The sequence below is a fragment of the Falco peregrinus genome, chromosome 6, assembly GCF_023634155.1.
Source record: "Falco peregrinus isolate bFalPer1 chromosome 6, bFalPer1.pri, whole genome shotgun sequence".
NCBI lineage: Eukaryota > Metazoa > Chordata > Aves > Falconiformes > Falconidae > Falco > Falco peregrinus.
Genome location: NC_073726.1, coordinates 90,175,362 through 90,200,267, shown reverse-complemented (window position 1 = coordinate 90,200,267; position 24,906 = coordinate 90,175,362). Strand labels below are relative to the sequence as shown.

Sequence of the window (24,906 nt, the reverse complement as noted above, 5' to 3'; positions counted from 1 at the left end):
GATTTTACGATTCTTGGGCTGTTAGTATCTTTATAGAATAAAGAGACACTAAGAGAGTCTTAACAAATAGTGATGGCTATTTCTAACATGAATACAAACAAAAAAAGATAAAGCTCCCTTCTTTCCTTCTCTAGGCATTCCTTTAACAACCGAAAGGAAACAATCAGGGATCAACAGAAAAAAAGGTGTTAAAACCAGGCCTCTTACAATTGAAGGTTTTTCCAGGACTGGAGTGGGTGGCCGAGGAATTGGCTTTTCTACTTTTTCAAGGAAACAGAGGGACTTCTTTGGCTCCTTGACTTTATTCTTCTTTTCCAGCAGTGCCTGGAAGAGACATACAATCTAATCAGAACTGGGCTAGACAGAACAACACAGTAAGGCCAGTCCTCTAGATGCTGGCTGTTCCTGATCACACTGACTACAGGGAGCTGAAAGTATTTTGCACTTTGTAGGCTTGTGGCTTCTATTTCTTCCTGCACGTCAACTGAAAAACTGCATATAGTCAGTAGATGAGGCTGTTGGTTGGTCAGAAGATACTGGTGGGAAAGAACTTCAAAATCATATGTAAGAAGGAAGCAAGAGTTATTTTGCTATATTTACAAGTAAGTCATCAGAAATTGCTTAGAGTGAGTCACCTAAAAATCTAAAATTGGTATGAGTTTAATCTCTAATATAATATATTCTTTAGTAAAAGCATATTTCAGATTTTGTTTTCATTTTAAAACAGAAATTTCATTGAACCAATTAAACACTGACCCATATGCAAGCAGAGGCAGTTGTGTCTCTTACTTTCCATACTCAATGACAAAAAGATTAATGATTTTCCTGTAAGATAGAGGTAAGAATCTTTCAAAACATGAGAAATGGGTAGAAATATCACAATCTAATTATGGTTTGTATGTCACTACAGAATGGTTGTAACTCTTTGCCTTTAACTATAGGTATAACGCTTGTTACTGAGAGTTAGAACTGTTACGCAGTCAGATTTTATGAAGAGGGTCACTTGAAGAGTGTCTTGCCACTGTTCTGTGGCCCCTCCTTGGTGAAATGTCTTTGTATGATGTGCTATTACTGCCCACGGTTGACCAAATGACCCAGGAACACTTTCTTGTAACTTATGTTTTGAAACTCTTCCCTGCTCGTCTGCAACTGCCCAGTGGCACCCACAGCAATTGTACGGGTGGCGTAAGTGTGAAAGGGAAACTGCCTGAGACCTTCCTTCTACCAAGAAAATCCACAAGCTCGTTAAGAGTGGGTTTCATCTTGCTTGCAGCTGTTTGGTAGCAGGTGCCAAACCTTGTCAGCCAAAGCAGGCTAGGAGTGGCGATGCCACCACAGCCTCAACTCTTTCAAGTAATTTTCAAACTGTTCAAGTCCTGCCAACCTCCCATTGCAAGCTACTATTGTCATTTCCAACTGCACAGAAAAGCTTGCCTGCTGTAGGACATCACACTTCAGCTTGCAAAGGGAAGGGAAGAGAGTACGTGCATTTAAAGCTCCTTCAAAATTATAATTCCACTACTGTACAGGTTGGATCTGTAGCCTTTATTACTGAATGAACAGATACATTTCAGCAAGGAAAAAATGTGCCTTTTTCTTTTCTCGCTGTCTCTATTTCAAATGTTCAAATACCGTATTTCACTAGGGAGCAAAACTGAAGAAAAACTTGAGAAAAAAAATCCCATGCTGAATTTCTCTCTCCAGTAACAGGACATTGATGGCACTTGCACAGAATCTAATTGTGAAAGTGATGAAGTTTTGAAACTCCAGTGGTCATTGTACAAAATTCTTCTTGCATATTGGATCTGACCATTCAGGCCAGGATAAGTAATTGCTCCAGAAAAGGAGAGAGGTTCCTAGGTGGACAGGATAAAATGCTTTATTATTGAAACCTTCTGCAATGGACCATGTTAATAACGCAAGAATCAAAGCCTATAAACTGCTTATAAGCCATGTGAAATGGTTATAGCTCAAAATTGATGAGAGATTTTCTGAACTGTTTCTTGTATTTGATGACCTTAGAGCTCGCTGGCATGAAGATTATAATAGTGTTTGCTATGATTTAGAAGCTGTTTTGCATGACAGGGTGGGGAATTGAAAGAAAAAAGCTGCTCTAATTGTGATTCTTTTGAAAACAATGGCTCCTATGTTTATCAGTACAATGTTGCATTCATAAGAATTTAATAAAACCTTAGCCTCCAAAAATATTTCTTGCTAACCAGAACAAAATACAACCAGAATAACAACTTTAAAGCCAGAAAAATCTATGAGCACTTCTGACACAAGGGAATTCTTATTAATGTAGATTTGAGAAATACTGCAGGTCCCAGAAGTGGTTTTAAGTTTTCCTGCCATCTTTGCTAAATCAAAAATGCTTACCATTTGCTTTCTCTAATCTGAGGATTTAAGTTATTTTAAGATTTTAATTTATTTCAAGATTTTCATGTAAGAAAAGAAAAAGAAAATATGTTTTTTGCATTAACTGGTTCTGCCTAACTTACAAGAAGTTACCACTTTTCGTAACAGGGGGAGCAGGGCCCAAGAATCACTGTAAAATACTTTCTTTAAAAAGAAAAAAGTATTAAATTTCTGAACAACATACTTCAAATGTTACTGCCTAGATATCACACTCTAATTTTTCTGAGATCAGACTACATTACCTTTTTCAGATAGTAGGTTCAGAGTCATGATATACTCTGGTTGGACTGGACAGTGAAGGACCACCCAGTTCAACCCCTTTTCATTTTCCAGGCAAATGCAGCAAGCAGCAAACGGCACCCGTGCTCTTGGCCCTGCACCTTAGCTTCTCTGCTAGCATCTGATAGAAGCAGAACTCTTGACAGGATAGTGGCTTGAGAAACAACTGTCTCTTCAAAGAAATCATTCTTCGGATTCCTTCCTTATCTTCTTTGTGATCCTCTCCCTTTCACAAGACACTAGGTATAATTTATTTTCATGTACAGCACAGAGTTTACAGTCATGTTTCTCTTTTTTCCTTTTTGCCCACAAATGAAGAAGGTGAGATCATCAAGGACAAACTGACTGGATGGCTGCTGCATCTTGCGTGATCAAGACTGACATAATAGCTCTTAGAGCTTGTCTGAGCATGAGCCAGCTAACACTGTGTTGGAGATCTGTTCTTGATGAAATAACTGCTTGAACAGGTTTTCCTGCGCTTTGAAGTTGGCAGAGATTTTCTCCAGAGATTTTCTCAGCCCCCCCACTACTTCTCCACCTCCTTCCAGCAACCAGATAAAGGAAAACAGATGGGATGAGAGTCGTGCTTAATGCTGAGGTGAGAGATTCTTTGTTCTAACATCATCTTAATCCAGCACTGCCTGATGCTTCACCCCTCTTGAGTCACCTGAGCATAGAGGGTCAGCCTAAAATCATACATTGTTCTGCACTGGGATTTCTTGTAGCAGCTCCTCTGTTCCTTGGTGTATTCAGTCACCTAGTTGCATTTCTTTCCTATAGTGATTAACTGTAACGGTGTGCTACCTCCTTAGTGTCTTGGATTTTCGCACAAGGCTGTCTATGTAATGGCTCACTTTACACTCCTTAAAGCACTGTCATCTGCACTGGCTAGGAACTAGCTTTCCTTGCCCCTTTTACAGATTTAGCTTAAGATGTAGATTGTTGTTTTTCCTGTAAATTTTGGGTCACTCCTGTTTCTGCCACGTTCTCTTGCTTTAGAGAATTATTCAAAGAATACTGAGTGTACCTAATACTCCTGCAAAGGGTTTCAGGATGGTCCTCAAAAAGTCTGCTTCTAATATCACTTGGTTTTGGCTTAGTTTGTCTGGAAGAAGCTGTTCTTAATCTCAAGAGGGCACAGATCCTTTTTGTAGTACCTTGGATAATTGCTTATCCCTTCTTACAAGCTTTAAGCTTGGGAAAACCCTCAATATGGCAAACCAAGAGGAACATAAGGAGTAGGACGACTCCATCTTGCCACTTGTTTGGCCAGAGAACCAAGCCTTGGAAACTTCTGAGGCCAAAATCTAGCATTCCTCCTCTATTTGCCACCTTCTTCCACAGATTATCCAGGGAAAATGAAAGATACTCATTTTAGAGCTAGATCACTGTGTACTCTAGAGCTCTACTTAATTTCTAGGATTATGGGAGAAAATGTATAGATCAAGTGTGCTTGGACAGCACTAAAAAAAGGCTTTTGAAAAGAAAACTGCTCGGCTATAGAAATAATGCAAAGCAACACAGGGTGCTCTTCTAAGATGATCCCTAATCGTCTGCTTTAAACCTCTTTGATACTGCGTGTGATGGAGGTTGTTGGCACGATTGGGACAGCTGACCAAGCGGTCAGACAGCTGTCCTCTCAAGTGCTAAATTCTGTTAACTCAAGTACTCGGCATCCTTTACTGCCCTGTACTTGACAGCTCCAGTAGCTTATGAGGTGGACCTGTCAGAGAGGCCCTGCTAAGCCAGGAGGTGCTATAGGCACCAAACGCCTCTGATGGGAGAAGTGACCAGTAACAGCACCACAGAGCCCAAACTCTAATTAGGTCAGTAATTTCTTGCTGCTCTGAACAGAAAGCTTGTTTAAATCTAATGGTGGCTGAGGCAGTCCGGATGCTTCACAGTGTCAGTACTTTCTGCTTGTCTGCAGTCTGGTGTCTGCTTCTGTGTATCTAAACGCAGCAGTTAAATTTTGCGTAGTGCATTTATCATCTTTGCCTGCAAAGGAAATGCTTCATGATTTAATTTACAAGAATACACATTTTGCCTTTTTGTGGTGGGGAAATGAGTACTAGTTATGTTAGCCCCTCAACTGGTATAAATCAATGCAGACCAAGTGATCTACATTGATTTAAGAAAGAAAATACACAGAATTGTCTGCATTCCATCTCCCTTTGGCCAACAATTTTTCTTTGAAGAGACATTACTGTGTGAGTAGCCAGCATCAGGGCATACTTCTTCTCTGTGACTACAGTTTAGATGCTCCACTGTAGTCTTTCAAACCATGAGAAGTTATTTTGAACAAACAGAATACAATTGCTGTAGTTGAAATTCAGCTCTGAAAGCTCAGGCTAACGTTGTGCTACCTGTGAGAACCGTATTATGATCCAGATTATACACAGGCACTACTTGAATTTTATGCAAAAAGTACCCAGACTCAAACCCTTTTAATACTGCTGCGTCTTCTCTAAAACCGTAGTGAATTCACGTCCTTAGTTCTTAAACAATCCCTGTAGCACTCAAGATTTTCTTTGAAGATTTTCCTTCTGAATAATAATCAGATGCGATGTTTCATCTTTTACAAGATCCAGTGGAGTTTAAGTTTGGGGTAGTATGACTGATTTTTCAGAACAAGATTTCTATTTAAAATTCATTAGTAGAAAGTTAGTCTGTATTGGGAGTATTCTTAAATTATACTAAAACAAGAAAGCTATATATATAATTTCCAATTATGAAATATTTCTTCACTAAATAAAGCATACGTGAAAGTTGCCAAGCTTTACAAATGAAATTCAATATATTTCAGAGATAACAGCAGCCAGCCAACATACGCATTATTTTAAAAAAACGTAACCCTCAAAAGCGTACTTAAAAGTACATGCAATTCACAAATATTGTGATTGTAGATGCAAATGAGGCACTCCTTTCCTCAGTGGTTAATTGCATATATGGACACCTCATCTGCATGAACAGTTGTGATAAATTAAGATATGCAAAACACTATTAGCATGTTTGCAAATCAGATGCTGTTGTTTAGGAACAACAGTGTTGTGCATCCACCATTCTGATCTGATTTTATGAGTGGGGTCATTTTAATCATGCTTTGCTGCAGGTGTTTTTACAATATGTACTTAAAATGTACATTTTTAAAGATGTACAGAATTTTTAGAATATGGATCCAGATTTGGTTTGATTATTAGTTGTTCAACAATGTAACCAGTAGGCTCGCCACTTGTGCATTATAAAAGCAAGGGAGGAATGAGAACAAGCAAACGGCAGAGAAGAATTTCTAACTTACATAGTATGTTCCAATCCAAATACCTGATCTGTAGGAAGACAGAAGCAGCTATGCTTGTTTTTTATAGGGTTACAGCAGAAGCACAGCTATTAGGGACAGACAGTACTGACAGACTTTGTTCCAGAGCTATACTGGTCATGCCTGTAACAGTCTGAATGTTTGATCCATTCTCTCCTTGAAGTCACCTTACAGAAAACAGGAATTTAGCACAGGGAACTGGGAGAAAGCTTACATGTATGTCTTCCCAATTGCATTTCTGAGCAGTTCAAATCTTAGAGAGGAACTGACATGCTGCTGGTGCAGCTCCATACCTGGTGAACTTGTGCCAGCTCCACCTCTAGCCTTGCTGATCTTTTAATAAACCCTGTCTTAGCAGTAGTGTACTTGGGTTTTGGAGCTTTAACCTTGACCTGGGTGACAGAATCTGGGAGAGATGCTTCCAGTTCACACAGTCCTAAGAAATACAAACAGCAATTAAGTAATGGAGTGGTGGGGAGAGAAATTTGAGTTTTGTTACTATTTTAAGTAAATAACACATACAAACTAAGTCTTCCAAAATGCCCTACCTGCAAAGGTGTCAAGATTGAAGTTTTTTACCACATAGCACTCAGAATGGTTATCTGGGAAATAACCAATTCTAGACAAAGGAGTGTATGTTTGTGATGCAAAGTCAGTATACTCTTTGATGATATCTCGTCTCTCCAGCTTCCCCATCACATTCTTCCTCTTAGCTATCAGCTTCCTGAGCACTGAAAAGGAAATACAAATGTGAGCTTCTTCATAAAAATAGTTTTAAAAAAGCTGTATCTTTGGAAATTCACAAGAGCTTTTGCTAGTTAATATAAAAACATGACCTGTTTGACCAGAACAAATGCTGGCCATGCGTATCTATATTGTGGATGCAACCTATTTCATTTTGAATAAAGACTATAACCTTGTGAAAATAGAAATGGCTTGTCCGAAAACTAAGTCTCATCTTACTCTCTCCCTGTCTTTCAAACTTACTCAGTGCATAGTCATGCTCAATCTTTTTTATTTTCTCTTCTTTAGCCTTCTGATGATTTTGCCAGTGGTCATCCAAGCGCTTGGCATCCAGCTCAGTCTGATTCTCCTCTCGCCTCTGCAGCAGCTTCTTTAAGATCACCAGCCGAACCTCCTGCAACCTGCAAGAATAGAAAAGGCCAGGTATGACCTACCCTACTCTGCAGTGTTCTGTGCAACGCTGTCATCATCAAATCCTACATAGTAAGTGACTACTTTACACATAGTTCATATTGCAATATCTTGGATTTAATCTTTCATTTTAAAAAGTGAGTTTAGCACTGGCAGAAAGTATTGTGGTAGCAGTCTCCTATATTAAATTAAACAAAACTAACCCTTCCTAAACCCAGGAGATTTTCACAGAAATAAAAGGCTTGTACCTTTCAGCCAATCTGCTAAACCTTCTCGTTCCTTCTCTATTCAATTAAAAGAATTGAAGAATTCAATTAAAAGAAATGAAGAGTATAATTGGACTCCTACTTTTCTATTTCCTGTTCTCTAAAGGCCCACTCCTTCCTCTCCATATCATCCATCATTTTCCTCCTCTTCACGATTTGTGAGGCATTGTCCATGGCTGGAAGAGTTGCTTCCCATGCACGTTTTTCCCGGGCACGTTCAATCATCTCCACCTCGGCTAGTCCTGCTGGTAGCCCCCGACCTTACAGGGACAAGAAGCAGTCGCTCTTTAGGAGAATGGTGAATCCAGCAAACAACCACCACCAAAAAGTATTAGAGGGATGTATGGGCACAAGCCCATATGTTAAACACAAGCAGAACCATCAACAGGCTGAAATACATATTTCTAAGGCCAGTAAAATTCTATAGTATGGGGAATGGTAGGACCCTCAGTTGCTATAGCTTAGTTGACATTAACACTAGCACTTCATTCCTCTACTGCAGGCTGCAAAGGAGGAAAAGCTTTTCCAAAGAGCACTTTCTTTGGTATATCCACTGTCCATCATTATTGCAGATGGGACACTGGGAGATGAGGATCACAGTTACATTCTGGGGCAGCAGTGTTCATACTGGTTTTTTACTGATGTCTAACTCAGAACAGCTGAAGAACAGTGGGTAAATGGAAAAACTGCTCCTAGTTCGTATTTGTAAAACATATGACCTTTTTATATTGAATCATCTCAAAACTCTTGATGAAATGCCCCAGAACAGCGCTATTAAGTAGGAAAATATCATACCTATTTTATAAACAGATAAAATAATGTGTCCCAAAGAAAGACAACGAAGAGCTGCCAAAACTGGCAACAGACTTGAAACCTGACATTGTAAAAAAAGAACCTCCTGCTACAGAGATGACAGGATTATTATCATTTATCTTGATTTCACAACTCACCCCAAGTAAGTGTAGCAAGTGTCAGAAGTTCAGGGACTGAGCCGCTGGGAATTACATATTCAGGGGAATAGGGATCCGTCTGGGCTTCACCATCCCTGTAGTCTGTCTGTGTGCCCAAAGTTCGTAACTTGGGACCAAAGACCTTGCTGTCTGCTGTAGCTGGATAGACATAGGGCTCTGTACTAAAAAGAGATGCAAGATGAAAGAACATTTGTCACATTCATTAAAAAAAAAAAAACAAACCAGAAACACAACACTAAGTCAAAGGTAGGATATCCAAATGTGGTTTGTTTTATCTTAACATTGCACCCATTGATGTTCACTCCATTATCTTTAGTAAAAGCAGACTGAGGCTACACTGAGTCCTCTGAAAACTCCTTCCTTAGGTAAACAATCCAGAAGTCCGGTTTCAGCTCTCACAAATTACTATGTGCAAATCTTTCCTATGTATCCATTCTAAAGCATTGCTTTTAATGGGCACAAAAAGTAATGGTTGAGTGTAAAACGGAGTAGGACTGCTTCAATTTACCTTACACGTTTGTCTTTCCAACAATTCCAGAACAAAAATGGAATTCTAATGTAAGCATGTGCAACTTCCATTGACTCTACTAGGAACTGAATCTTCTTACGTCCCCTCAACATCTGATCCTCATTGAAACCCACACTGGACTACCTCATGGATGCTCTACACCACTGAACAGTATTGCAAGTATCACGGAGACTGTAATAAAATATCAGAAGATTTTCCAACAATAATGCTGCCTTGGATTGGTATCTCTTCTAGGATTCAGAGACACCTGACTTTGGTTTTGGGCTTCATAATCATAATACAATTGAGGCACATGTCCTTAACCCACAAAGCACCATTCACATACTGCAAGCAAATTCTGAAGCAGTTGGTCACCTGTTTCCTCAGGAACTCTCAATGGTGAACGAACCCTTACCTCTTAACAAGGTTTTCCTGTTGGTTCATTATGAAAAATATTGGTCACCAGCTCAATATTTTCCCACCCTTTTTCTGGTGAGATGTGACCCATTGCAACAGTAATGTTCCAGAACCCACTACTTACTTTGCCATTGTGTAAGCACCATTTAGTGGAAACAGCTTATTAGAAGGGATGATTGGTCTGAAAAGAGAGAATGCAGATGTAAGACAACCACCATGAGCGTAAAAGACCATTACAGTTTAGAAAAACTGCAGTCCACTAATTTCAGTGGAGTTACACTGATTTTTCATAACTCGGTTTCTGTAGTTGCATGTTTAAGAATTGTGCCTGAGTAGTCAATAATTCTTTCATAATTAAGGATTAACAGAGAAAGTTTCACCAGCAGGATTGAGTTGTTATTCTGTGAAAGCAAAAAGTGGAATTGCAAAATAATTAAAAGAAGTTATTTTGAGTGTACTTAGAAAATGTTGTGTATGTTTCACTAATTAGTTTACTTTTTTCACTTTGAGACTTTGAGGGTGTGGGTTTTTTTAATAACTTCTTGAAATCCCGAAATGAATTCCTACTATCAGCTGTTTTGGACTTATCTGATTTGATTGTTTCCTTTTTTGCAGTATTTTATGAAGAATCTTGAAAGTGATATGGGCTCAATGACATATAAATAATTCCTTCTTAGGCCTTCTTATAGTTTCCGTACTGCAGTTCACTATCAATTTCCCTTAGCCTTTGAGAGACATTAAAGCTTAATTTCAAATTGCAGAAGATAACATCACCTTTGTCCTTTTTTTGTTGTTGTTAAAGGAGCCATAAAATTTATTAAACCTGGCAATTTCTTTATATTTCAAGTGGACATATTGGCCAATAGCTGCTGACTGTGATTGTGAATGTAATTCCAAGTATGTGTGACTGAGTTGACAATGTTTGTACGCTCGCTGTTGGCTCAGATCTGGAGTCCACTGGTGACCTGCAGGGTCATTCTGGAAGGAGCGGAGCAGTTGTGCAGTAGAGGACATGATGAAAAGTTAATGAAGGATTCCTTTTGCTCCCTTTCTGCTCCTGGCAGAAACCGGCAGTTAAAAGGCTCCTTCTTAAGAAGGCACCCTTCCAGAAGTCTGGAGAACCACAATGGCTTTGCGAGCATCTCCTGCCTTTTTGTAGGAGGACCTACAGCCCAAAGCTTTCTACAAAGAATTATTAAGTACAGAATGCCTGGTATATTTGCTCCTATGGTAACTTATTAGCTGAAAATTCTGGCATAGTGTGAATTTCAAAGGACCTTGTGATTTAAGATTTAGTTACTATTAGATTTTCCATAGCAGTGATCAAAGAATTGACAGAAAAGACAGAAAAAATAATGCTCTCGCATTCATTTAGGTGCTCTTTAAACAGCACAAAAGCAAGCCTCTGAATTCTGTTTCAAATCAGTTCACTCCTTACCGTGCAAAATATTTATAGCGATTCCTTCCACTAACTTCAGGATCTTCATACACAACTTGAGGTATTTGAAGAGAAGATTGAGCTCTAAAGGCCAAAAAAACAGGATATAATTTAAGAAGTACATTCAGAGCAGTTCTGATCTTTTTTTCTTAGGCTTTTTTTTAAATCTCGCTCTCTGCTTCTCTGGTTACACAATCAAACATGCACACTACAAATTCCACAAAATCCCCATACTTATTATTTTTGCTTTTTTCATACTTACATGTATAGCAAAACAGTTTGACATTTTATGTATATTTCCCACTATGTGTGGGCAACAAATGGTCATTTGCTGCCTTTAATAGAACTTGCTTATGTGCTTCTCATGAAAAGGATTGGCTACTTGTAAATGCTTGACCTTGTAAAGTTAACTGCTTTTATTGGGAGAGGGGGGAGCAAGCTCATCTCCTTATGAGTGAAAAAACTCTGTAACAGAAAATACGTCTAAAGGAGTAGAATGAACAAAGCGGAAAACTACCACTTCCCACCTTCCAAAAGTAGCAAAAGGGATTTTAAACAAATGTGGAAAATTTTAGAATTGGCAATTTCAATTTGAATTCTTCAATTAAGGAGAAAAATTGGGATGACCATGTGAATGTTTCAAAACCTATGCTAGAAAAAGCGTACCTTTTGCAAGAATGGTCTTCATTTTTTCCCCCATTTTGAATTTCAGAGTAGGCAGCCTGTTTAAATTTTTGCACTGCAATATCTTGGAGAGTTTTCTTTATTTTAAAGCTTTGAAAGACTGTGAGGTAGACCTCATTAAGCCAGTCACTGAGAGAATGGGTAGAACTGAGTCCTTTGAAAGCTACACGTCAGGATTGCTATTCGATTTCACAACCACTTTATACTCCAGTCTTGCTCTTCTTGACCTGCCAAGTGGTTAAAGGCAAGAACCTGAAGTTCTTTAAAAAAACCAAAAGCCTGTATCATGCCATTAAGGTAAGTAATTTCCTTAAGCTATATATATGGCAAGTCCTAAAGGTCATGTATTTCTTAAGATCATTTCTGGCAACTTGTAAGAATCCTGAGCTCAGATGTATGGGATTGTGGGTGCTGGAGTTGGTTGCTGCTGCCTAATTTAAAATACAGAGGTATATTTACAGAGATACAATTAACAATACAGAAGATTGCCTGACAGCTGAGATCAAAATAGAGGACTGCACGCTGAGATCAGTTGTCTTCAAAGACCGCATCTAAGCCCTGCGAGCTCCGCTGTGGAACTCGCAGAGCCACAGCATTGCTACCCAGTACAGCAAAGACTATAGAGAGATGCTTCATTAACCTCCTGTGACATACAACTTACTGCCAAGGTAAAGTTTAAAGTCACCTCTTTCCAGTGCCTTCAGTCATATCACATAACAAAAGAGAAGGGAATGTTTTGAGATGCAGTTTGGTAACCTGAGATACTTGCTCAGCACTAATCAACCTATTATTGTGAACTTGTGTTTGTAATTCAAATGAGTTAATTGAGCTGATGGCTCTAGTTCCACTAGCTGACTCTTTACATATCAGACTGTTGCTCCATCCAGATGGATTTGTGTTTCATTCAGCACAGGTGGGCACTTATTCTTATGATCTGACTTTATTAGCATAAGCTGTTCATCCTATTATGGTATAGTTATAGGCACAATGGGAACCCAGTGAAATAGCCCCTTTTATTCAACAGATCCTGCCTCTTGCATGTCCTTGACTTAAATTTGCTGACTTTGCTGAAATAAATGAGCGTTTATTCCTGGTAACCTTGCAGAGGCAATGCAACTACTGAGAAGACAGCTGGAAAATATTCTGTCTTCTGTATCAGCAACACTGTCAGTCAGTGCAGGCTGAAACAGAGGGGATGTGTTTCTCATTTTTTGTTAATTGCAAGACATTTTGCAAATATATGTTGTTGAAATGTAAATCAATTTTAAAGCAGCGCAGGCATCAAATAAGTTCTTGTTACAGAATAACAGGCAAAATATAAGAAGCCACTGAGGTTTTCATGTGCTGGGGATAGTCTGAAATGCTGAAAATAATAAGAACAGAACAGGCTCTGAAATTCTTATTTTATTATGGAAATGAGTAGAATACACTTTCAGAAGTGAGTAAACCAAGGTATGAAATCCACTGTATCACTCTTAATCATCTTTGATTACTGTTTGGCAGGTGGTAGAACTCAGTTACCAGCAACCCCAGAGCACACATCACCTAAAAAGCCCATGGTCTAAAGTTAGCTTCTTAACGCAGCAAAAACCTCTGAAAACAACTACCTAGGCCGATGCCTGCAGTCTTGAATGCAGCTACAGAGGACTCCAAAAAACACAGAGTGTGTTTTTTTTAAATATTTGCTGAATCAGAAGCCCAAACTGTGATACCAGAAGAAAGTTCAACACAAACACCCCTGCACTAAAAATGTGGTGCCCTGGTTCAGGCCCCATACACTCCTGAATGAGCAGCAAAAGCAATCTAACCAGCTGCAACTGCACAGGACTGAAAGGAAACGGCTCTCGCTGAAGTAACACACGAGTCACTGAAGTCTCCATAACTTATGTGATCTATAAGAGATTGAAATAACTCGCTTCTCTTTCCCAGCAACCACTGCAAAGCAGATAGCACAGGGATGAAGGAATGTGCAACATCCACCCTGTAAGAAACAGATGGGCAACCATACTCCATAACAGCTGCAATCTCTTAATTTCAAGGGAAATATAAGTAGGAGCAAATTGCAGTCATCTCCACTTCAGCGTGCATGGGTTTTTGTTGGTTTTGTCTGTACGTTTCTTTTAAATTATCCAACCATAGAACACTTACGCAGCAAGCTGCTGAAGAGCCTCCAGGCGCCGCTGAGCCCTCCCTCTCCATCTTCGGTCAATAAATGGAGGCACTGGATCCTTGCCCTCCAAGCACAGACTGTAGCCTGGCAAATGGATCAAGCTACTAAACATACTTCTGAACGTCGGAGCCTTTACCTAATGTTTGCATGGACACAAAGAAGAGAGGCAGTGATTTAGCAATTTCAAACAGCATTAAAGAGCTCAGAATTTCAGCTTGCTGTGATTTACAGGCCTGCACATGTGGGATGGGGAAAGAAGAAGGCATACGTATGCTAATGATGTCAGCTGGTTAGATGGTACTTCTCAAGATGTGGAGCATACCAGACTAGCAGCAGATGCACAGATATGTCTTCTGGCTGTTTTCCAGTGCTAAACTTATATTTAAAATCGAAGGGTCTAACGGTTCGTTACATAAAGAAGTTAATGTGCAGTAACTGTGAATATGCAATAAGGTGAACTTCTAGCACATTACCCCATGTAACTCCCTCCTGTTTCCTGTGCTCTAGAAATGAAGTAACATATTCCACTTACAGAGTAGTTACGTTATTTTATACTGTAACAATTTTAACATGTGTTAAAAATATCTCCATAGGAGTTAGCACACAAAAATGATCACATTACAAATCCACACCCTTCCTTCTAAGCACTAATTTCCCTGGGTAGATATGCCTTAAATCTCTAAATTTATGGTTGCCAATAAATCTTTGCAATCGTGACTCAAGTATAAGTGATGTAGCTATATTGGCTTGAGCTTCTGTAAAGCCTAAAATCAGAACTGAATTGTGAATTGCCCCTTTTATTTCAGCAAGTGCTAACTCAGATGCATATAGGGTAGGGGTGACATTTCAAGTACACTAACTCACCAGGGTGTAAAAGTGCCAGACGATGAAGATCTAGGCACCCTTCTATAAGTAGCTGCTTGCTGTGCATGAGACTGCATTTGTGTTTCATTTCTCTTCAAAAGGAATTCAACTCTTGAGAGTCTGAAAAACCCTATAAACTAATATTATCACAACCCCCATCCACCCTGTTTTCTGATGCTATGGATTAAGAATTCAAAGTTGTATTGTTATGAATTGCATATTGTGCACTGGCTGATTCATATGCTTAAAATATTTTATGCAAGTCAGTCTGTCACCATACTCATCGGCAACACTACACCTATGGTGTGACAACACTAGTGACTGTATGCCTGCTTACTTTGTCTGGCCTGAACTGTTAATGCAGCCATATTGTTGCAAGGACCTCTGTGATGCCAGGCAATGCTTCCAGCGCCATGCATATATCTCTCTACAGGAGCCAAACACACTTTTTTTTTTTTTGGTGTAGCTTAAGAAAGAGCCTGAGATAATGGGGTAAGAGATATACAGAAACATTCTTCACAAAAAATTCTTGATTCCATTGTTGGAAAGCTGCTATGGGATTTTCTCCTCACTGTACGCCAATGGAGTTTCAGAGTTCAGAGTATCTACCTTGCTGGCTCAGTCAAGTACATAGCTTCGGGAGAAGGCGTTGTTTAAAATCCAATTCAGTGTGCAGTTTTACCAAGTCAGTTTTCCTTTGGCATTCTACCTATATGCAGCCTGTCCAGCCATCAATCATTGCTGTCTAAAAGTGTGACTGCAACTCCCACAGACATGCCCTAGCTGGTTTTAAACTAGCTAAGGTGAATACTGATAGCTGAGGAGCGAAGCACAGGCTCACTAGCTAAGCACTCAGCTAAGAAGTTAAATTGCACTAACCTAGCATGAAGCATCAGGATGGGTTTGCAACCTGTACAGGCTGCTTAGCTGTTGCTACCCAGTTAATTTTAAACTGTCTAAGTGTGTTACCTCGAGCTGCAGTGTTAAGTATATCCCAAGGTGAGGAGGCACCATGTGAAATAACACATTTTAACAGCTCTAGTTGAACAGCCTAAGTGTCCAGTTCTGTTATTAGATCTTAGTAACATATACAAGCTATTGTTAACAGCATTTGGAGATATTCTATTAAACATACTGACATACAATTTAGGAAATTACTGAGGACATGAAACCGAGCATTTCTACGCTGCTGCTACACAGTCACCCTAGGTGAGCCATCACAGTTACTCCCCGTGTTAAGTCTTCTTTTAGATAAAGTTTCTTCCTTTGCTTTGTATTTTGCTGTTTTAAGAGAGCAGCTTAGAACTGAGATGGAGTTTCTACCCACGTGTATGCATACACACAGAAATCATGTGAGCTGTCCTTGGCCAACACCTACCACTTCGTCACCGACAAGTTGAACATGGACATTTGACTTTGAATGGTCCTTCTCACTTGACTGTGTGTACAGAGTCTGAAAGATAAGTGGACAAATGGAACTAGTTCACATATTTGAGAAATCAGCATGAATCGTCAGGCTCTGCTTCCCACTTTAAAAGGCTGTCCATAAGACAGTATAAAACAAGCTAGGAAAAGAAAAAACCTGAAATACATGTCTCCATATCAAAGAAATTCCACCATCACAGAAATGAGGCTGAGAGCTGAAATACCACTGTTCTGTGGAACACACATGACTAACGAAAAACCTACTTTGGAAGCACTGCCAACTTAAACAGAAGATGAAGACAGGAGGAAAGCAAGCATGGTACAATGGTAATCAGTGGAAATACCATACTGTACGTGATGCTTCCCCTGGCACACAGAGCTGGCGCTGGCCTTCCTGCAGCTCACCACTGCTTCACAGCCCCAAGCCTCTCCCTGCTCCTGATGACTTCGGCCCTGCTGCCACCCCTAACGCCGTAGCTACGCGGCTCTGCCCCGCTGCTGGGGCAGCACCCACCCTCCCGGCTCCACACCGGCCTGGCACGGCCTGGCACGGCGGCGGGGAGGCCCGGGGCCACCCCGACCCCGCCGCCCCCAGCGCCAACCCCCGGGCCCGGCCTCCCTCCCCGCCGAGGGTGCCGGGCCTGGCCGCACCGGTCCCCGCGCCCCGGGGGCTGCGGGGAGGCCGCTGTCCCCCCCGGGCGGGCCTGGCACCGTGGGGGCCGCGGGCGGCCCGGCCGGGAGCCATTTGCCGGCCTCCCCGGGAGCGGGGCCCGCCCGCGCCGCTCACCGCAGGGCTCATGGCGCCTCCGGCCGCGTTGCCATGGCGGCCGCCGGCGGGCGGGGCCGCGGCCTTGCCACACCCGCCGCGACGGGAGGCGGCCGCGGGGGCAGGCGCTGCCCTTCCCGGGCCGCTGGGGCCGTGCTCCGGGGCGGCCCCGGCCCTCCGGCTGCCCGTGTGCGGCCGCTGCTCCAGCCAAACCCCGCGCCCAGGGGAGGCTCCCGGAGAGCCCCAAGGCCCGTCAGGCGGCGCGGGCCGCCCGCCTCCATGTTGTGCCGCCTCGGGCAGCGAGCGCCCCGGGACAGCGGCGGCGCGGAGCGGGCCCAGCGCTGCCCAGCGCGGCGGGGAAGGGGGGACGCAGCTCTGCCGGCGGCCCCACCGCCAGCCTCGCTCCCTGCGCCGCTCTCCCCCAGGCGCGGGGCCGGGCCAGCCCCTGTCATGGCGTAGGGGCGGCTGGGCTGCGGCTGGCGGAGGGCAGGGGATGGGCCGGCGGGGTATGTGTACTGATGCGCTCCAGTTCCCCCGAACCATCGCTTAGTGCTGGAGAAAACTGGTTTTGCAATTACAGATGGGGACTGGATTCAAGCCTGGATAGTTTTATTCCTGGCTTTGCTCGTTACTGCTTAGGTCTTCTGCCGCCGTAAGGTGGTGAAAATACGCTTGGTACCTACCGAGGTCTTTGCAGGGGTCTTTGCATTGGCAAAGCATCTGCACACCCGCACAGTGTTACAAATAAACTTCAGGCGTTGCAAAAATGTTGCTCTTTTTGCAAGGAGGAAATTTGCATCTTCTACAAGGAACAAAGCTGAAAGCTGCTTTATGCTGTTGAACAGGAAGGGCCGATGCTGCCGAGACTTTTGGAGCAGGCCATAAAAAGCTGTGGAATTAGAAATGGGCCCTCTCCTCTGCCTGTAATCTTGAAGCAAGTCCCTTGTGTAAGTTATTTTGTGTATAAAACCCTGTATACCAAAGATTTACTTGCAGCTTGCAGTGTCTGACATAACATTTTGGCCCTCAGTGCTTCTTCACAGGAGAGCAACGTTAGGAGTGTGGTTTCAAATTCCTTGGCTCTGACAATTTACACGTAGACATTTAATTCAACTTTGAATGCTGGTTTACTTTCTGAAAGGCCTGTCACTTGTTTGAAGCAACAGCTTCTTTCTTACAGTAGTTGAAAACGGGTCGCCTGAAGAGTCAGATGTGGGTCTGAGTTGGGGAACGCAGCCACAGCTGTGCTGCTGGCTGACATCTCTAGGGATACTGCTTTGCGCAATGGATTGATCCATGCCCTAAAGATACCCAGCAGGCTGTAAAGACCCTCGTTTTACTGAAGAGCTTTACATCGTGAAACTTACTATAATTATTGACATGGGCAGCGAAAGTCACTTTTTAATGGAGCTGCCCTGCATTTCTCAAGGTCAAGTTCAGTTTTCTTTTTTTGTATCTCGTTTCATTGGAGCTCCATAATTTACATGCTGAAATTTTTCCATGCTGGACATCTGCCTTGAGGTAATGAGGTGTGTAAACTGTACTTTGGCCAAAAAATGATACTTTGTTGGCTCCACCCTCTCACATTTTTCCACTTTAAGGTTTTCAGAGATGACTGGATACAGGTGGCCCACACTGCTGTTTTTCTGATGAGAAAAGAAACCAGATGGAAACCAGGTAAAGAGGAACAATGGAACAATTACATGAGTTCTTGACAGAGTATAACTAAACACCAGGGCATAGCCTAGCAGACTACTCTCTGGAGTTGTGGAAGATGAAAAAGCTGCAGTCCCACTATTAACTGCATTAAACTGGACTAAATGTAAGACATTGCCACCTTCTTCTTTGTTCACCGCACCCTTGAATGCTTGGCCCCACTCCCTCTGATGTGTTGGTGTTGGCAGCTGAAAGACTATGTGGGGAACCATCTCGGGAGACTGCTGTGGCTGAAAACTAACCTGTCAGAAAACAAAAGTTTTCAGATCACTGCAGAGCTGCATGAAGACTAGTACTCGCTCATGGCAAGTGACAGGTATATGTGGCTGAGCTAAAAAGCTCAAGGTTCGGGTTCATAGAGGTTGCTTAGATTAGATTGGGTGTGTGTGTGAAATATTGGCTTATTTTTAACTAAACTTCTGAGAAATTTCTGTGAATTACAGATGTGGGCAGTGAACAGCCTTACAGGTGTTGAAAGATGTGTTGATTACTACTGTCTTGAGTGTTCTTTGCCTGAAGTCTTCATCTTCCTGTCGACCTGCAGCTGAAGTGAAACCTGGCCAGGGCCCCTGGCACACTGGTGTGTGCTGTGGAATACATTGCAACGGTGAAGCAGTGAGGTTTGGTCTGAATTGGTCTTTCTTTCTTTTTTTAAATTCTTTTTCTTTTATGTAGATCAACCATTTCCAAAGAAAAAGGTCCCAAAACACAAAAGCCTCTGAGAAAATATTTGATCCCAGGCAGTAAACTGGCAATCTTGTCTCTGACTAGCACTTTGGAAAAAGGAGTCAAAACTTACCTGGCAAGTTGGTCTGTCTGTGTCAGGGATGCATCCTGCTGCTCTGGTGAAAGTAAACTGAAGGCAACTAAACTGAAAGCAATCAAAAAAGATTCCTGTTTCTTAGCTACAGTTTTCTAAGAACTTAACGGATGGGCTTTCTCCTCAGAGCTACAGGCTATAGCATGATTTTTTTTTTTTTTTTTTTTCATTTCTCCCCTCTCCAGTAATAGCTTTTCCAGAACAAGACTGTGTAGCTGAGCCGGGGTGCTGTCTGTCTGATGATTTTTTTTTTATATAGCCACTTGGCTCTGAGGGGACACCAGATGCTCAGATGTATGAGTAAACTGTCCACACCTTTGTGAGTTACTGTGCAGTAACTGAGTGGACTAACTCTGCCATTGCTTAGCATGCTGCAAAATTGTGGTAAAGTGTGCTAGTTTAGCTGCCCGTGAAAGAGGCTGAGCCAAATGCATATTACCTTACATTAACTTTGAGATAAGATGGTGTAATTTGCTGCAAGATGAATTACTGCTACTCTGCTGATGGACTCGTTACGCTGTGATGACTTGCTGATGTGTTTGAGCTGTAAAATCAAAGAGAAGTGGAAAATTTAGATAAGGAGGGTAGGATTAGGCATTGAGAACAGAACAGTAGCTGGACAAAGAGAAGATGAATCAGACATGAAAGTCTGGGTTTAGAGGAGAAGCTTGGCTGCCTGAGCAAAGAAAAGAGTAGGAGGGTGGGGTGGTAGAGAACCAGTGTGCGAGGGGAGGGGAGAGAGACAGGGTGAGCAGCCAATAGAGCAGAACTGAAGTGGTCTGGACAAGAAAATGGGAGACCTAGATGAGCAGCTGAAAAAGTGGGGAAGGGTGTGGAAAGGCAGGACTGCGGAGGGGAGAAGGCAAAGAAGCTGAGCGAAACAGATGATGAGCCTCTCTGCTCTGGCTTCTCTCCGTCCTCCAAAACCTAAGAGGGAACTGAGTGTCCTGAATGTGACTTTTCCTCTGCAATCCACGAGGATCTGTGAAACCCCTGGCAAGATGTCATCCATCTGGTTTTAAGTTTAATTATGTAGATGGTCCTCTTCTGCTCTCTGTTAGCAGTTGTCAAATGACAGCACTGTTACGGTGCTGGGTGCCTGTGCTGCTTCGTTGGGTGCATGTAATGCTTCATGGCAGGTTTTCTCTAGTTATTAAAAGAATCTAAGTTACAGCCAACAAAGTTACAGCATTAAAAGCACTATTGAGGCTTTGATGGCAGGAAATGCCAAAATTAATCCTTTTTAAAATTAGTAACCGTTAGCATGCCATTTCTCATGCTTGCCGCAGGATGTCACAATTTCTCCATGTACGATCCACCACCGTCTAACCTGGGTGGCGCCAGTTCAGCTCTTACGTTAAATGTGAAACGATATTAAATCAGTTTGGCCCCTGGACCCATCCAAGGTAAACCCTGATTTCTATTCCCTGTCCGATCTACACATGGTTTACTAACTGCATAATAAACACCTCTTTCCAGATGTGCAATTCAGCAGCAGCAGCACAAGGCTGCAGTCAGTGTGGTCGCTAGGTTTTTAATCCAGAAGAAGGGAGCCTTCCTCCCAGCCCATCCGAAGAGATGGTAAAGGAGAGTGAGGAGTAGAGGATGAGGAAGAAGACGTGGTCACTAATCTCAGCAGGAAGCAGAGGTAAGTCTCAAACAGATGTGAGAAGACACATGCTGGGAAATCTAACATTTTGTGGACTGAGGCCTTGATTCTGTGCTGGCTTTTGGCTACAGTGAGGCATTATATCTGTTGTGGAATACCTCACTTGTGCCTTGTGACATCTTTTGTAAAAATGGCCTTGGAGTACTGATTGTGGTAAGTGGAGCTTCACCAAGGTGAAGTCTTTGGTTTCTTTGTGCTGTTTTTATTCTTCTAAGAGAGGCATCTTGAGATAACAACTACTGAAACAGAACAGATGCAAGTCTTTACAGGAGACCTGTTCTCTCTTGCTTTGCTTTCCTTAGTAGGACTACTGCTATATTTCCTGTACTAAAAGCAATCTACAGATGAGAATAGCCTAAAAAGTCAAAGTTTGAAGAAAGTGGCGTAGCAGTGCTTTGTGATCACAGTTAAAGGATTTGCTTCAAAGCCTGCTTGAAAGCCTACTGTAATGGTTTTGATTAGCACTTTAAAAAAAAAGGGGGGGGGGGGGAGGGGAGGCAGAAATAAGGACAGTTTCAGCCCATGGTTCAGAGTCCAAACCCCCAAGTTCACAAATACTTCAGGCACACTCTGAAGGACATTCATATACCCGATTTCACTTGGCTTGGATGAGTTTTAGATGAGATTCTTAGTGAACAGGGATAACATACGGAGGATTTGCTGGGCTCAAGTCAGAAATATTGACTCACCTCAGCAGGAAAATGAGCTTGGATTGAACTCCTTAGGGAACTAGTGAATTCCTAGTGTTCTCATTCCTCCCATGCACTACTCAGAGGAATAAATGGCAATGCCAACATGTTAGCTTGCCAGTTCCAGTGTGTTAAGAGATTTCTTTTCAGAATTAAACCCAAGATTCCCTCTGTTCCTTGGTGCACCGATCAATGGTTGAATCAGCAAAGGAGATGCTACACCCTAGTCAGAGCACAGGAGGCAAGAGAACAACCAGAGGCACAATTTGCCGGGAATATTACATTGACTTAACAGACAGGATTTCAATCCATATTTCTGGCTTAGAAGTTGGAATGAGCTTGTACCTTCAAAGCAGTCCAACTCCTACTTGCTTCTGGAGACCTGGATGAGGAATGTGCTTATAGGTGGGTTGTGATCGGATTCCATATCTGCTGTTCTTGAGGGTTTGGCTCCAGCCATATCACCTGTTTGTCTATTTAAAAAGTAGATAAAATAACAACAGTAGTTGCTGGTAGCTTCCTGTTGAGCTGGGGGGGGAAGAGAGAAACCCCACTGACTGGGAAAAGGGAGTCCAAGTGCAGAGAGGGAGGGGAGGGAGGCAAGAGGCAGCTTGAGGAGGGACTGGAGATGTTCCAGGGGGTGGAAGGGGGTTCCAGCTACCACTGACTTCTTACTCTGGTGATACCCATTTCTGTCAGGTCCGTGGTAAGCTGAGAGAGGACAGTCCTTTTGAAGAAAGGGCAGTCCTAAAAAACATTTGGAGCCTGTTAACAGTCTGGATGGGATGATGTGAATTGTTCTATTTTGTTTAGCCGAGCCTGAGGAAAGGCTCTGCTGAAGTACTGACCCCCCCTAACACTTGGCTGGTGATGCCTGTTAGCCTGCAGGGATGCAGGGAGGGTGCTGTCCCCAGCAAGGACCATGCTGGCCTGGTCAACTGATGATGCTTCCCAGCTCTGCTCCCCCGCAGACTAAGCAGGGCACAGGCATGGCTAAGGGGGGGTGCGGAGTCCCTAAGAACATGAAAGGCTGTGGAGGGAAGGTTGTCTCCTTGAGCCAAGGGGATCCCTTTACCCAGAAGCTCAAGAGTTCAGCAGCTGGATTTTTACTGGCTGCTTGACAGATGGCTTGTACTAAAGCTTGCAGCAGCGCAGGGTAGCTTAACAGTTCAGCAGACAGGGAGACATGTAGTATATATTTATGTCACGTGGCAAAAACTATAAAATGGAGTACCTTGCTGACCTCTGCAGCATTTCTGCTATTGTTTGCCAAGATGCCTGGTCAAATCTGGCTTCCAACTAGTTGGAAAACTTTTCTAGGGAGTGAATGTTTGTGCTTGCCTGATCTGAAAGGAGCACCAAGGACTGTTGATTTTCTGTGGCCATTTTAGCAACAATTTTAATGGAAATGAAATAGCTGGACAGAAGTGCTATAGAGACTTGTTTCAGCTTGTTATTATAATACAGTATAACTCTTCCTTACATTACACTCTTATTTACTATTAAACAATTAGTGCAATATGATCTTAATCCTGTCTCTTAAACCTTTCCAAAAATACTTATTTATCATCCTTTAATTGCAATCCGCTGGACAGAGGTCAGCTGAGGGCTAGCAGACATCCAAGGGCCTGGGGGAGGCTTACCAAGAAAAGGGTGGGACAGCAGTGACAGGATGCTCAGGCCATGGGAAGAAAAAAGCTAGAACTGGGTGGGGGCTGAACAGAGCCCTTTCAAGGCCTGGGAAAGGATGCCTAAGTATCACTTCCCTCATGTAAGAAAACAAAGCTCTGCTCTCTTCAGTCTTGAAAGTTCCCCTATCTTTCCCCTCTGTCATTGTCTGCGCTCACATAGCCCTTCCCCACATCACTTCCCAGCACAGTATGGGATCTAGTACATATCACTGGTGTCTTGACATATCAGCTGTGAGAGGATACTCAGCATCTAGCACGTCAGTCTGGAAACATCCCCTTTTTGATCCTGAGTAAGTCTTTGGGTGGACCCCTAGGAGAATCTGACCTGGAAGAATCCATTCTGGGTTTTAAATAAGGGACTTGAGTAGTTGAAGTTACTGATGTGCCAGTCCAGACAGAATGCGTTGAGTAAAATTTAAGTGTTTGTTACACAGAGTAAGTACCAGCCCAAGACACCCAGTACCTAGAGAAAATACTGCACAGCACATTGAAAACCAGGGCAAAATAGTCAGGGTATGGGCTTGAGCTGAAGGTTTAGATGAAATTTTCAGCCATGTAGATGACTTGTGTTCCCATGTCACTTGTTCAAAAATAATTGTACTCCAGCTACATAATGTATTTAGGAATTTTTCAGTGTAAACAGGCTCTCTTGAGAATCCTTCCACCTGCATATGGAGATGGCCTAATGCTTCTTAAAATCTGACTCTTAAGCACTTGATAATCCAAGTGCAATTGATTTTTGGTGGGAATAAGGATTCTAAGGATCCCCTTGACAAAGTGCCAATAATGCTTATTAGACTTACTTAGAAATTATTCTCCTGGATCAATAAGAAGAAAACAAGTGGAAATTAATTAATTGTTCGGAGTAGCAACCTAGCTTGACCACTGATGTGAAAGCAATAGTTTAAAGAGTGCTGAGTTTTCTACGCTGTTTTGTAACTTTTCCAGTAACAGCTGTGGAGGTTCATAATGTTGCAGGCTTTTTACAAGCAGCTTGCAGCAATGTACAGCATATGTCTTGATGCAGTATTTCAAAGGAGTGAGATGCTGGGATGTGAGTACATAGAAGTATGCAGCTGCAATCAGTGACATCTCAAAAATGGGATGACTCCTGTGTCTGTAAATACTAATGATTCCTTCCAGTTAGCTCCTGCAGTTTGTTGTGAATGTTAAAATTATTTTTTTTAGTGGAGCTTCATATTTCATAAAACATGATCAAGAGAGACTTTAATAGATTCAAACAAGCAGATTTGCTACTGACACAGACATCAAAATGGCATGCCACCAAGCAGAATAAAATTGTTAATAGCAGCAACACTTAGGGGAAAATAGGAACACGTACTGGAATGTGGGCAGTGGAAAGGAAGTCAGCGGTCCTACTGTATTGCTGCTTCTCAGTTGACTGACAGCTTAACACTATTCATCAGAGTTGCAGAAACACAGCCAGGTTTGCAGCAGAACTGGTCAAGGTTAGAAGTTTGTGTTACAGAGTAGAACTACAGGGAGGCATTTTTCTGCAATACACAAGCAAGTGAACTTGGGTTCTGAATGAAATGCGTAAGCACAGACATCAGGCAGGATTTGATTTTTGTGGGGTGACTAACTGGAGATCATCCATGCATGGGTGTGGTGCAACATATTAAC

At 42.3% G+C, this 24,906-nt stretch overlaps 1 protein-coding gene and 1 long non-coding RNA gene across 4 annotated transcripts in view; one reads left to right on the top strand and one right to left on the bottom strand.

The window, feature by feature from the left end:
* Nucleotides 1-17,369, bottom strand: part of CFAP91 (cilia and flagella associated protein 91) — a 32,197-nt gene extending 14,828 nt beyond the window's left edge. The window contains exons 1-11 of one of the 3 annotated variants that reach the window (XM_055808403.1): nucleotides 16,699-17,369; nucleotides 15,865-15,939; nucleotides 13,601-13,758; nucleotides 10,769-10,852; nucleotides 9,455-9,511; nucleotides 8,385-8,566; nucleotides 7,517-7,694; nucleotides 7,001-7,158; nucleotides 6,562-6,744; nucleotides 6,307-6,449; nucleotides 208-324 (exon numbers count right to left, since the gene is read on the bottom strand). In XM_055808403.1, the coding sequence (XP_055664378.1) occupies nucleotides 208-324; nucleotides 6,307-6,449; nucleotides 6,562-6,744; nucleotides 7,001-7,158; nucleotides 7,517-7,694; nucleotides 8,385-8,566; nucleotides 9,455-9,511; nucleotides 10,769-10,852; nucleotides 13,601-13,758; nucleotides 15,865-15,939; nucleotides 16,699-17,220 (1,857 nt within the window). In that variant the 5' untranslated portion in view covers nucleotides 17,221-17,369. The other 2 variants (XM_027777833.2, XM_005231116.4) reach the window with 2 other exon arrangements.
* On the top strand, nucleotides 221-9,443 carry LOC114010414 (uncharacterized). Its single transcript, XR_003551832.2, has 3 exons — nucleotides 221-3,295; nucleotides 7,046-7,180; nucleotides 8,944-9,443. It is a non-coding gene; the product is annotated as an uncharacterized LOC114010414 (long non-coding RNA).
* Nucleotides 17,370-24,906: the final 7,537 nt, after the last annotated feature.